Source organism: Schistocerca nitens, chromosome 5 (assembly GCF_023898315.1).
Source record: "Schistocerca nitens isolate TAMUIC-IGC-003100 chromosome 5, iqSchNite1.1, whole genome shotgun sequence".
NCBI lineage: Eukaryota > Metazoa > Arthropoda > Insecta > Orthoptera > Acrididae > Schistocerca > Schistocerca nitens.
Genome location: NC_064618.1, coordinates 642,034,347 through 642,049,511, shown reverse-complemented (window position 1 = coordinate 642,049,511; position 15,165 = coordinate 642,034,347). Strand labels below are relative to the sequence as shown.

The 15,165-nt window shown below is 41.6% G+C and overlaps 1 protein-coding gene across 1 annotated transcript in view; it reads right to left on the bottom strand.

Annotated features, from left to right (window-relative positions):
- LOC126259449 (probable cytochrome P450 301a1, mitochondrial) overlaps positions 1-15,165 on the bottom strand; it is a 182,611-nt gene that overhangs the window by 39,462 nt on the left and 127,984 nt on the right. Inside the window, exon 7 of the mRNA XM_049956268.1 lies at positions 13,492-13,693. Within this exon, the coding sequence (XP_049812225.1) occupies positions 13,492-13,693 (202 nt within the window). The remainder of the gene's footprint in view (positions 1-13,491; positions 13,694-15,165) is intronic.

Here is a 15,165-nt window from a genome sequence, read left to right as displayed (position 1 = left end):
TGTACGCTGAAGCCCACTACACAACGACACAGGCTGTAAGTTCATTCCCACTACAGAACGACACAGGCTGTAGGCTATCACTCACTGCACAGCGACACAGGCCATAAGCTGATACCCAATACATACCAAGATAGGCTGTAAACTGATGGCTATTACACGACAACACTGGTTGAAAATTAGTGCCCACTACATAGCGACAGACGCTGTAGGTTGACACTCACTACACAAAAACAGATGTTGTAAATTTATGACCATTACGCAACAACACTGTCTCTAAGCTGACTCCCCCTGCATAATGACACAAGATGAAAACTGTGGCCATCTACAAAGTGCCATAGGTCGTAGATTTGATGCAGCAAGGAAACATACACAATGTGTATATCCCATATCTCACCAACATTTCACAAAAATTGGCCAATATTGTTAAACAGCGTCAAATAACAATACCTTTTCAACCAACAAGAAGCTGCATCAAAGACATCCCAATAACTTTAAGAACAATAATGACAAATTCAACAAATCTCATATTTACACAGTTGCTTTCAATGAGCCATATGCACAACAAATAGCTCAAAAGGCCCTGACTTACACACATAAAGCAATCAGATATGAGAAAAATCATCAATAGCCACACATATCAAAGATACAGGTCACTGCTTGAAGAATGTAAATGAAGGCCACAAAGTGCTGTTCCCTTTAAATTAAGGTCACAAAATGGATATTTATGAATAACTTGAGATTTATATCCATAGAAAGAAAGAGGGCCAAAACATCCTGAATGAGCATTCTGAAATCAAATCAAGCAATTTTTTAAAAGTAGCGACACCTTGTGTGATAGATTTGATAAATATAGAATTATCGTGAAGTCTCAGTTCATTCCTAAGAAATAATGGATATATTTACATAACACGTAGCTATAATCCATTTCTGTAATACTGTGGGCCTATTGTTTTTTTTTTCTTTTTTTTCAATTTAATCAAGAAGAAGGAGTACGGAAGAGAACGTTTGGGTGTTGTTAGTGGGCAACTGCGTCGGTTTATCTTATCTGGAGGTGCAACAGCGGTTCATTCGGAAATTTCACAAATCAGCATCCACAAGAGTGCAGACAAAATGAATTCTGGTTTTCTCTCCAACAGTGGAAGTAATGCGTCCAAATGGAAGGACACCATGTTAATGTGCGTTGAAAATGTATGCATAGATATTGAACTAACATATACGGGCATTATGAAATAGTATCCATTATTTCTCAGAAATTTATAGAGACATTATGGCCACTCCATCACATATGTTTATCATGAATCTAACAATTTCTCCACACACATTTTAGCTCACATTCTAGTTACAAATGTTATGAGACAGGCCATAACTATAGAATTCTGTAAATATGTAACGATGCCTAACCATTCTGTAACACGTATATTTTGACGCCCATAATTTTAGTCATAAAACCTATGGTTCAAATGTCTCTGAGCACTATGGGACTCAACTGCTGTGGTCATAAGTCCCCTAGAACTTAGAACTACTTAAACCTAACTAACCTAAGGACAGCACACAACACCCAGCCATCACGAGGCAGAGAAAATCCCTGACCCCGCCGGGAATCGAACCCGGGAACTCGGGCGTGGGAAGCGAGAACGCTACCGCACGACCACGAGAAGCGGGCATAAAACCTATAACGTAGACGATATATACAGGGCCTTTTTCGTGTACCTGTAGTTCCACATTATTTATGTAATTATATTTCATTTTCATTACGTTATTACACAGAAATTTGTGACAGTGGAACTGTGCAACAGTCAGAAAAGTTCTACTTGGTCGTGCTGGAAAATAATGCCTCCGAATATTTTATGCGAAAATTCTTAATGATTTTTAAATAAAATAAACATTAACATTTTACATCTTAATTCTTCATGTGTACATACTTATGTTTCAACATAGTCACGCTGGCGATGAAAACATTTATCCCAAAAGAGACCAGTTGGTTGATACTGTCACTGTAGAATTGTGGACATTGTTGATGTGAGCCACAACCTCAATTCTGCTTGGATCGATTCATCGCTATCAAACTAAAGTCCTCTAAGGCATTCTTTAAGTTTTGGAAATAGCTGAAAATCGGATGGCGCCAAGTCTTGACTGTATGAGATGATCGATGACAAGGAGGCCAAGTCGCCGGATTATTGCAGGTTTGGCATCGCTCGTGCGTGGTCTGGCATTCTCATGCTGAAGAAGAGGGTGATCCAAATGTGGAAGGTTGAAAACTCATTTATAGCATGCTGTTTCTCACTAACCGACATAGTTCGTTACACACCGCCGTATTACACGCTATAGTTCGGAGCCCTTTGGAGGCAGAAGATTCAACTTGCGTCAGCAAAGTGGGAAAGTAACCGAGTAATATATAATACCTCAACAGATATTGAAACAGAATAAAAAATTCGGAGACACTTCTCCTCAGCACGCCCTCGTAATTTCGTCAGGTCCTGATATTATTAAGTACATATGAAAAGTGCTTCGTGTCACTGAACTACAGTAATACAAGACATGTACATAGGCCTTCATTCCTTCATCACTCGCCTGCTTGAAATGATTCTCTTATGCAAACTGCCCAGTTTTAAAATTCTTCGGCGAAAAATGTAACTACTTTGCTTCTTCGACGAAAAATATAACTCTTCGCTGTATAACGACACTGTGTGACTAACGTAAAATGGGAAAGCAATTGCGATTTTCTGCGGCAGAATGGGGCTCAAATACTGCTTCACTTGCACTGTAAGTACTTTTAATATCTTTAAAACATCTGCTGTATTACGGCATTAAGTTCCGTGGTTAATTCTCTTAATTACCAATAGTGGAAACAACAACATAAGTTCTTGCTCGCCTCAGATACTGCTGCACAAAATCATCAACGCTTTCGACCAACAACGACCATATAGAAAACGCCTTCCACCTGATGATGATGATTGTCCATCGAAACGATTAGCGGGCAAAATAAATCATCGTGACTGACGCAGAATTATATGTTTCCTTTTCTTTAAGTGTCAGTAGCAGCAGCAAAACCATAGTCCATAATGGAGTAGTGACAGTGATGACTGATGTCGATTATGACAAGATGATGATAATGAGATGTAAATTCTCTTTTTTTTTGAGAATGCAGTGGTCATATTCTAAGCCCAAACATCGTGAAGCTCCTAAAGGAAAAGAAGCTTCTCTCAAAGTAGCTGCACAGCTTGCGTTTTTGGTCGAGTTCTTGAAAACAAATGATGCGTATTTATTGACCGAATTTGTATATTTAAAATGTTTTCATAATGTACTCATTAAAAGGTATAAACTTACATTAAAAGTTTAACACAATAGGACAATTATTACAGTCGAAAATTCGTCTTGAGTCAGTGCAACCGACAGAGCACTAATAGCCGGATTTTATTGATCCAGTGTTTGAGAATGAGAGCACTTAGCGATTTTCAAAAAACTATACCCAAAATTTCTGAACCTCTAGGAAACTCTTCCTCGCTGATTACCTACACAAAATGACGAAAAGGAAAAACTTTATCGCTTACTACATTTTCTCTGTTCATGTAGTAAAATTTCAGCATCACACATGACGTTTTAATGTATTACTTCTTTACTGCCAACTCTGTTCGCAACACACTTTGCAGACAGTATCTACATATACCACTGTATGTACCTCATAGCTTACCCCAGTTTTTCTAAGACACATAGTTAAGGAGATACGACGCCATAAATATTGAGATGCGTGAAAAATTTGCTTTTGCTTAAAATAGAGATCCAATTACTCAAGCATTAGTTATACAATGTTTGAGAATAAGAAAAGTTAGCGAATTCTAATAAATTTTAAGCATAATTTCAAGCCTTCACGATCCCATGGCGTTCTGAGTCAGGGCACTGACACATCTGAATTCCCCACAAATTTGGATATTGCATTATTCGACTATCTGGCAAAATGTACACCAGCAATGAGGCTCCTTTCATATTGTTAACGCTGCCTCTCGTAAGAATACGGCATTAACGTGTCCTTCACAGTGATGCCTCAACAGCTAACTCTGTTCACTCCCCTTATATTCTTTACCAGGTTTGGTAGCAACAGTAAACATCAACAATGCTAACGCACTTTGGCGGTCGTTCTACTTATCACAGAGAATTGCAACTCTACTCATTTACATATTCCCGGAAGGCGTGTACATATACGAAATTATACTGACATACAACCATGTCCTCTGGGTACTTCACTTTCTTTACAGGCAATGTATGTAGATGTAGGTTGGTGCACCTGATTACTGTCGGTAGGTAATGAGATGAGGGAAATATTAGGAAGGATTTTATGTGAGGAAGTTGGGATGTCAACGTTTGAAGAAACTGTAGGGTAGGTTGTTGGTGGTAGTAAATGATAGGATGCCAGGTGGCCAGGGGAAGATTTGGTATGAACTTTCATTTTAGGCGGTTTGTGACGGGCAAGGTAGGTTATTTTTAGAAGAAAGGGTGGATTTCAAGGATGGTCCACGACGGTAAGGTGACTGAAAGTACATTAGGAAATGACACGGAGAGTATGGAGTTGTGGGGAAAAATTTTGTTGGTAGAGGTGTAGCACGTGGCCAGGGTTGGGAAGACTGTTGGGTGTTGGAACTCAAGACTATGGCAGTTCTAAAAGAATCGAAGTTGCTCTAGGTGTTTGATGAGGTGTGGAAACTTTATGATTTGGTACAGGATACGAGTGTGAGAATGGAGTGAGCTACGTAAAATAAGACGAGGCGCATATCATTCCAGCATTGGAGAGAGGGACGAAACTTTGGAGTCCATACTACATTGGGACAGACAAGAAAGTCCTCAATTTCTCCCGACATACCTCGTGACGAAAGAGTTCACGGGTGAACTGCCGTGTGTCAGTGTCCAACGGGCACAATATTTCGGCAAGCGACCACGTTGCCATCATCAGGTGCGCTCATGAACTGACCGCCGAGGCGCCGGCACCGTGGTTTTATCTCCTCCCCCCCCCCCCCCACCCTCCCATCACCAGGTGTCCCGAAAGCTGTCCGCACCCAGGCGCGGAGCGTTGAGCATCCGTTCCGTTCGCGGTCCGCGCCCAGGGGCGCGTGATGGCGGCGTCTTCTTAGTATCTCTGCCTGTTCTCGACGTTAGTTCGTGGTGCCTTTTCCTTTTAATCGGCTTTAAAGCCGGTCCCCAGGCCTTATTAAGGATGTAACCACTATCTCGATTGATCGGCTGTTCCCGTACTCGAATCTCGATGGATTATTTAATGACACAGTCCCATTATTTGGACGTCTGCGTCAGAACCTTGGTCTGGTCGTGATTCATTCTCTGTAATTCCGAGAGACAATATTCAGCAACCGCCGACTTGTTAGGCGGATGCAGTCTGGTGTGCCGTTGATGTTCTTGGCAATGATCTGCGATAGTACACACCGTTTGACCTATGTAAGTCATGCCACATTCGCAGGGGATCGGGTGGACTCCGTATTTCCCTAGTCCTAGATCGTCTTTGACGTTACCAAATAGTGTTTGTGTCGTAATTTGTGGGTGAAAGACAGACTTCACTGATTGTTTTTGAAGAATTCCATCTAACTTTAACGATAAAGCGCCACAGAACGGAATATATGCTATGCCCTCATCCTACTGAGGTTCTCTTCTGTTTTCCCCAGCTGTACAGTCGGAGTGGGACGTAGAGCTCTCCGAATTTGCTTCTCTGTGTAGCCGTTTCTCCGGAAAACCGACCTCAGATGTTCAAGTTCTTTGTTAAGGCTCTCATTGTCAGATACGGTATGGGCTCTGTGAACCAATGTTCTGAGGAAGCCGTTCCTCTGCGCTGTATGGTGGCAGCATGTAAGTAAAGGTCGGTGTGCGTCTTCTTACGGTACACGCTGTGGCTCAATATGCCGTCTGCTCTTCTTTTAACCAGGACATCCAGAAAGGGGAGCACTACGGACTTTCATGGTAAACTTGATGTTCTGGTGTATGAAACTGTGATGTATGAGGAAACATTCAGCTTGTCTCTATCATGTGGCCATATGACAAAGGTTCGTCAACAAAGCGGAAGAAACAGGTAGGTTTCCACTGCGCTGAATCCAGGGCTTCCACCTCAAAATTATGCATGAACAGGTTGGCGACGACTGGTGAAAGTGAACTCCCCAAGGCTGCTACTTCCTTCTGCTCGTAGTATCCACCGTCGAAGATAAAGTATGTCGACGTCAGGACGGACATACTTCTCATGCTGCAAAGAGACTCATTTCATGACCCAAGGTATGTAACGTAGCTGTACTATCCTTGTGTGGCCGAGTGGACAATTTGTTTCTCCTTTCAAGCGCTAATCATCTGGGGCCATTTAGACCTCGCCAGGCGTTGAGTATATCCCTCGTTGTAGTTGTCTTCAATCCAAGGACTGGTTTGATGCAGGTCTCCATGATACTCTACCCTGCACAAGCCTCGTGATCTTCGAATAATTACTCCAATCTACATCCTTTTGAACTTGCTTTGGTGTCTCTCTACAATTTTTACTTTCCACACTTCCCTCCAGAATTAAACCGATCCCTTGATGTCTCAGAATGTGTCCTATCAACTGACCGCTTCTTTTAATCAAGTTGTGCCACAAATTACTTTTCTGCCCTCCTCGTTGGTTACATGATCTACACTCCTAATCTTCATCATTCTTCTGTAGCACCACATTTCAGAAGCTTCTATTCTCTGCCTGACTAAACTGTTTATCGACCACATTTCACTTCCACTTACGGCTACACTCCAGACTAATACCTTCAGAAAATATCATTGAGATTGGGTTTTCTGCCAGTAGTCCAGGTCTTACAAACACGATATTTCGACGTGATAACTCGAAGTCTTCATCAGGTGGTCCCCGAGGCTAATGCAGGGAAAACATGGTGGAGACATCGACTTACAGTGTTGAAATATCGTGTTGTGAAGATGCGGACCATCGGTAGAACACGCAACGTCAACGAGATGGCAACGAATCGCAGGGGTAGTCTAAGAGACTATACTTTCAGTAAAGATTTGCTAACACTTAAACGTATATTTGATGCTAACGAATTTCTCTCCTTCATAAGTACGATGGTTGGAACTTTAGTAGTGGCAACAATTTATTCACAGCTCGTACAAAATAGATACGTGTTTCAAAGATCGCTGGCAACGGGTTATACACAATGCTGGTGACTACTCTGAAGGTCAGTAAAACTTTGAAACACGTATCTATTTTTTACGAGCTGTAAATAAATAGATGCCACTATTAAAGTTCCAACCCTCGTACTTTTCTTGCCATTGCAAGCCTCTATTTTATATCCTCTCTGCTTCAGCCATCATCAGTTATTTTTCTGCCCAAATAACAAAACCCATCTACTACTTTCAATGTTCTGTTCCTAATCTGCTTCCCGCAGCATCGCATGATTTAATTCGACCTCATTCCATCACCACTGTTTTGCTTTTGCTATTGTATGTGCACCTGCTCTCTTTTTAATTTTATAATATTGCATTCTTCTTGCTATCTGAGGGAATTTCGCCTGTCTCTTATATCTTATACACCAGGTGGAATACTTTTGTTACAGCTGGTTTCCCAAGGATGTGAGTAGTTCTGAGGGACTGTCGTCTGCTCCAGGTACCTTGTTTCGACTTAGCTCTTCCAATGCTCTATTAAATTCTTCTCTCAGTACCATATCTCCTATTTCATATTCATCTATGTCCTCTTTCCTTCCTATAATATTACCTTCATTTCATTTTAATAGTCCCTCTATATATTCCTTCCACCTTTCAGTTTCCCCTTCTTTGTTTACCACGAGTTTTACATCTGAGCTCTTGGCATTCATATAGCTGCTCTTCTTTTCTTCATACGTCTCTTTAATTTTCGACCGACCGGTATCTATCTTTCCTTCAGTGGTATATGCTTATACATCCTTCCATTTGTCATCCAGGCATTTCTGTTTCGCCATTCTGCACGTCTTATGTTTCATGTTCTACACGTTTGTATTCCCTTTCTTCTGCTTCATGTGCTGCATTTTTATATTTTCTCCTCTCATCAGTTAAATTCAGTATCTCATGTGATATCCAAGCATTTATACTTTTCGTTATGAACAAATATATTCCATATTCGCTAGATAGTCGTAGGATACCTACAACGTGAGCAGCTATATCACAGAAAGAAAAACAATAATTTCGACAGGCCATAGTAAAGCCTTAGTTGAATTACGACGCATGGGGACAGATGTGTTTCCTTCTTATACAACGTGTCAAACGATATTTTCACAAGTAAACAACAAGCAAATGCGATTCCTGAATGAGAAACCTGCTGCGTAATCTTTCCATATAAACAGAACGTACATGACGTTATTGCTGCGGTTGCGCGGAAATGATAATCATTTGTATTTCCAAGCATGTAGTGCACTTCACACCAATTTGACGTATGTTCCATGCCGTCTTCAAGGAGTTTGCAATTTTGCCAGCACTGTAATTTCAACGTGATGACGGATTATGATAACACACGACCTAGTAATTAAAACAGAGCGTAAAAGGTAACACAAATACACATAATACGTCGAAAGTACTGTGTAATCCCACAGTAATCCTATATTCGTATCTCCCAGATCCATTTAGTTGTAATTTCGCTGAGTAGTTGATGTAGCCATTAATCAAAACATCAGTAATAAAATACTCATTGCGAAGAATGTAAAGCATACACATAGCATTAAAAAGAGCTTGTAAAGACGCCGTAAATGAGTAGGCCACAGAATTTTGCACTTTAATTTTCAACATGATTTTATTATAGCTTCCTAGCATATTATACAGCCCGCTGGACCAGTAATCGAACTCAGGACGCTGCCATTCACTGACAGTGTTCTCACCGACTGAGCTATCCTGAGATGACCCACGACCCATCCTCAGAGCTTCATTACGTTCATTGTCTCGAGAACGGCATTATAAAGTATGCATGTTTTAGGAGCAGTAATCAAACTGCAGAAATAGGTCGTTGTGTAAGATCACTTCCTTTATCAGTCTTCCGACTGGTTTGGTGCGGCCCACATTGACTTAGTCTCCTGTGCCATCCTCTTTATCTCAGAGTAGCACTTACAGCCAATGTCCACATTTCTTAGATGGATGTATTCCAGTCTCTGTCTTCCCCTACAATTTTTACCCTCATCATCTTCCTGTAGCACCATGGAAGTTATTGCCAGATGTCTCAACACATGTCCTGTAATCCTATTTCTTCCTCATGTTAGTGTTTTCCTCACACTTCTTTCCTCGCCGATTCTGTGAGGAACCTCCTCATTTCTATGGCACCACATCTCAAAACACTTCGACTCTATTCTTTCCCGGCTTCATTTCTTCTTCAATGTATAGACAAACGGTAAAGGCGAAAGACTACATTCCTGCCTTACACCATTTTTAATTATTTACTTATACGTCAAGTTCATCTTTTATCTACAACAAATGCTTGTTTAATTGATAGACCTAACTAATCTTGAATGATTACTCTGATTTTATATGATACAGATAGAGTATGAAAATAATACGACGATTTCCTTATACTACATAAAAATCTTTATACACACACCAAAAAAATTTTGCATCAGCTTTGTTTACAGAGTTCCGGAACCTGTGCAGAAAATTGGAATAGACATCAACATAAACATCATTTACGCCCTTTTTATTACTCATGAAAACCACACATTGCATGTCGTATCACTATACAGCGAGACTTTCAGAGGTGGTGGCATACTACCCACAAGTTCATCAAGGCACCGTTGGTCCATATTGTCACACTCCTCAACGGCGATTCAGCGTAGATCCCTCAGAGTGCTTGGTGGGTCATGTCGTCCATAAACAGCCTTTTTCAATCTATCCCAGGCATGTTCGATACGGTTCATGTCTACAGAAGATGCTGGCCACTTTAGTCGAGCTATGTCGTTATCCTGAAGGAAGTCATTCACAAGATGTGCACGATGGGGGTGCGAATTGTCGCCTACGAAGACGAATGCCTCGCCAATACGCTGCCGATATGATTGCACTATTAGTCGGAGGATGGCATTCACGTATCGTACAGCCTTTACTGCGACTTCCATGACCACCAGAGGTGTACGTCGGCCACACATAATACCACCCTAAAACAGCAGGGAACCTCCACAATGCTGCACTCGCTGGACAGTGTCTCTATGGCGTTCAGCCTGACTGGGTTGCCTCCAAACACGTCTCCGACAATTGTCTGGTTGAAAGCATATGTGTCACTCATCGGTAAAGAGAACGTGATGCCAATCCTGAGCGGTCCATTTGGCATATCTCTGGGCCCATCTGTACCGCGCAGCATGGTGTTGTGGTTGCAAAGATGGACCTCACCATGGACGTCGCGAGTGAAGTTGTGCTTCATGCAGATTATAGTGCACAGTTTGAGTCGTAAGACGACGTCCTGTGGCTGCACAAAAAGCATTATTGAACATGGTGACGTTGTTTTCAGGGTTCCTCCGAGCCATAATCCGTAGATAGTGGTCATCCACCGCAGTAGTAGCCCTTGGGCGGCCTGAGCGAGGTATGTCATCGACAGTTCCTGTCTCGCTGTGTCTCCTGCATGTCCGAACAACATCGCTTTAGTTCACTCCGAGACGCCTGGACACTTCTATTGTTGAGATCCCTTCCTGGCACAAAGTAACAATGCGGACGCGATCGAACCGCGGTATTGACCCTCTAGCCATGGTTGAACTACTGACAACACAAGCCGCGTACCTCCTTCCTGGTGGAAAGACTGGAACTGATCGGCTGTCTGACCCCCTCCGTCTAATAGGCGCTGATCATGCATGGGAGGAGGTGGGGGGGGGGGGAGGGGGCGTTAGTGACCTGGGGGGACTGTGTCTGTGATACAATATCCACAGTCAACGTCTATCTTCAGGACTTCTGGGAATTGGGATGATGTAAAACTTTTTTTGATGTCTGTAGTTAAATTGGTTAACTCAGTTCATAATTTTGCTATTGTTACCAAGTAGAGATAACTGACACACAAGACATTCGTACAGCGTTTTGAGTGACTCATCTAAGGTTTAAATATAGCATTGCTTTAATCTATTTCAAAGTGTTTAAATTAATTTATTGTTTTTACTCATATTCTTTTGTTTAGTGTTTCTTTTTCACGTGTTCTCTTATTATCTTCAAACTACAATGTTTTGAAATTCAAGAAACAACTACATAAAAAATAAGCTTTTGTTATCTTCAATAAAATTCTTCAGGGTATCAGACCGCATCGTCATAATTTAAAATGCGCCAACGTTTCGGCCAGCGTTGCAGCTAGCCTTCATCAGGGCCTTAACGTAAGGCCCTGATGAAGGCTAGCTGCAACGCTGGCCGAAACGTTGGCGCATTTTAAATTATGACGATGCGGTCTGATACCCTGAAGAATTTTATTGAAGAAGACAACGGCCGCGGAAGCCTACGCTTACAAGCTTTTGTTACTTTGTAACAGTACATGTCTTGATTTGTGGTGTAATTATTACTTGGTGTTCGTTTGTATAAGATATGAGATTTCGACAATGTTCCTGCTTCAGCGACATTTACATTGGAAGGTGGCTAGCGATCGACATTTTGTACTATGTTTCTGTGCACAAAGATGGCTCACTTGTCAAACGGCGATATATCATGTCTTTTTACTACAAGAATGATGTTCTGCTGTGAAATGTCTGATCCGTAATATCCTTGGAACAGTGAGTCCAACCATCACAATTCCGACTTCATATAAACTACAACGTATGTAGTACATTGTAGAGGAGTTTATTAGCATCAAAGACTGTGTAACAGTATTTTCTTGGATTATACGAACTCATTTAGGAGGTGGCATACATTAGAAGTCTAGCTGAAACCAGTGTTGAGATCCCGAAACTATAGCTCTTAGTATTTGTGCATTCCGTCTTGTTTTATAAATAAATTTGTCTGTTGAAATAATAATTATAGAACAAATTCTTGATCACTTAAGAAATTCTTTAATAAAAATTTGAGATTCAATTGAGGAACTTCGATGTGCTGAAGGAATTCTGACTTGGTTCAGGTAAGTCGTAAATTTCAAGAGAAGATGCAAGTAGGGCAAGAGTAACTATTGTTGAAACAGATCTGAACCCGTTTAAGTTCATAAGCTCTCAGTCCAACGTCAAGATTTTTCTGCTGTGCGATAGTGAACCTTATATTAGAAGACTGAGCTGCGCCTTGTTAGCAAAGAAATGTAATTCATTTGGCAGAGAGTGAAGTTATCATGTTCCCAAACAAAAAACTACGAATATGTAATTGTGCATTTTGGTATTTCTCAGATACACATACACTTGAGGATATAAGTCGTACTTTTTTTAAGAAAAGCTTTCTTTGTGTAATTTTATAGGCCAAATACTATTTGTACAAAGGTCTTCTGGAAGCGAATTATGTATGTAACATTAATGTGTTTTTCGAATAAATGTAAAACATCAGCTTTTTCAAGGTCCTCTTTAACAAATCAGACCCGTAACCCCCTCCCCCCCCCCCACCCTTTAACATAATCCTGGCTACTTCCTTGCACTCGTGGAAAGCGTTGTCGGGAAATAGTTGCCTAGTCTGTGTCGTTCTGACCCAATTAATGAGCCAAAAAGTCCATATGTTTGCATGTGTTAAAATGCTTTGAAATCACACTCTCTCACTAGATTAGATTACATGTACTTTTTGGTCTATAGAAATACTTTCTTCTGAAAAGTTATTTTTACTGTTTCCTGTCTGCAGTTTACATCCTATTTACTTCAGGCAACATTAAGAGCCGCAAGTAGGTCATAACAGTCATTCTGATACTTTCTCTGGTATCTGTTTACATTGTTACGGATGTTTTTTCTTCGCTGAGACGCTGCGGCACTTTTTTCAAGATGTCTTCACATTTTTCATTCACTCAGTCAACTATCTCCTAGTTGGGACGATGTTAAGTGACATACAGTCCGTAACACATGGACAAAATTTTATGTACGGTTCGTGACGCATGGAAAAGATCACACATCCATATCTCCTAATTATTCTACAACAAATCTCTAACTCCACATGGCAGGGTAACACTAAACCTTTTGCATGGTCACCACGCAAGAGTGGGCGTGGATGACCTCCATAAGAGAGGTTATACAACAGATGCACCACCGGACTGTATTTTTGTCCACTAGACTGCTCTATCCCACCCCCACCTCAACCCCTCCCTCCCCCTCACAGCGTCTAGTGTCACTTTGTTCCCATACCAGCAGCATTTGCTGTGAGTGAAAATAGCTCAAGCTGCTACTGTCCCTGGCTCTAGAAGGATGTAAGAATGGACAGGTATTGACAGAGGAATGTGTATCGCACCAGTGGGCTACGATTACCCTGAAGCAGGATTCACGGCTGGGTAGGGAAGACAGCAATCATAACCTGTAATTATGGCATTTACGGCAGTCTTTTTGTTTCGCATGTCGAACTTGAATGCCAGCACAAAGCGCACAGGAAGGTGTGTTCCCTTACTGGTAGAAGTAGTCCTGCGACTTGACTAGGCGCCTCCAGGCCGGCGTGCTGATGTACTTCCAGGGCGAGGGCCTCACGTCCAGTTTGAGCATGCAGTCGAACAGGGTATGCATCGCCTCGATCATTTGCTGGGGTTCTGAGTCTGGGGGGAGGTTTCCATCCAGACAGCCAAGGCGTGTGTCCAGAGCCACCACAGAAATTGCTGCAAGGAGACGGCTATGGTTATGTAAAGCACGCAACACAAGGTTTATCAGGTATCAGTAACAAGAAAGAAAAACAACAAATACTCAGTTGTGAACACGAGCAGATACAAAATCAACCATTTTGTAATTCTATATGATGCTTGCCTATCGTAAAGCAGCCATCAATCATTCTGTAGAACAGACATAAAATTGTGATACACGTGTGGATCTGCATTCCTACGGCTACACATGCCATGACGATTTTTAATAGCACTTTTGTGTACTTTTTAGTCTATATTTCACTGCATTCCAATATTACCGTTTCGCTGTAATTATGGGAACACATACAGTCGTTTGACAAAATCTCGTATTGACATCTCAAACCATTTATAAGATACGAGAGATGTTATGACTATCTCATTTTGATCTTATCACTGGCGCATGTTATCGTACTAAGTGAGCTACATAAAATTCATTTTCCGACACTCGAGGTAGGTAGAGACCTACCTCCCAGTCTAAAGATAAGTTCAATGTGATACCTAAATTTCGTATACATTATTGTATGATCTAGCATGCAACAAAAGCAAAATAATAGTGACTCCCATTTATCATTGTAAACTTTTTGTATTTCGTGCAATTTGTTACTTAAATGTGAAATATCACAATAACTACGATCATTATGAAGTGATGGGGACTGCACCATGAAAATGACATATAAAGCTGTAGGTAACGGAAAATTCAATTTTTTTACCGAATAGTTTCTGTGAAATCATTTGAGAAAGATTACAGGCATCATGCCTCGATTTCATCACTGCAATGCGTCATCAAAAAATGGCTCTGAGCGCTATGGGACTTCTGAGGTCATCAGTCCCCTAGAACTTAGAACTACTTAAGCCTTACTAACCTAAGGACATCACACACATCCATGCCCGAGGCAGGATTGGAACCTGCGACCGTAGCGGTCGCGCGGTCCAGACTGTAGCGCCTAGAACCGCTCGGCCACACAGGCCGGCTGCAACGCGTCATCCACTGGTAGCACAGGTATCGGCAAAGAATGTCTGGTACATTCTGGGGCACAGGCAGCTGCATGTCTACTCAAGTCCTCACCACCACCCGGCTACCATTGTACGCTGCCCGATTAGACAAGATGGGGTACTCTTCACGCAGTTTCAGCCACTTGCACTGGCCTATGCTACGCAGGTAACCCGCTTTCTTTCGGTGTGCACCCTATCCAATCATCTGATTTCGACAAAAAATAAATGAAAGTAATAACACTAACAAGACAAGAAACGAATAGAATACAACCCTTAAAATGCGACTGGAGGCATACAGTTCAACTAGTACCTACTGATATGAATATCAAACATGAACAAATGTCTCAGATAACCTGAGAGGGTCCCATATCTATGTGGGCACCAGTTGTCACCAACAGAGGCTGCTGTTCACCAGCTAACATACAAGTGTCCACTACCGCAGTATGAGGGGCGTTCTA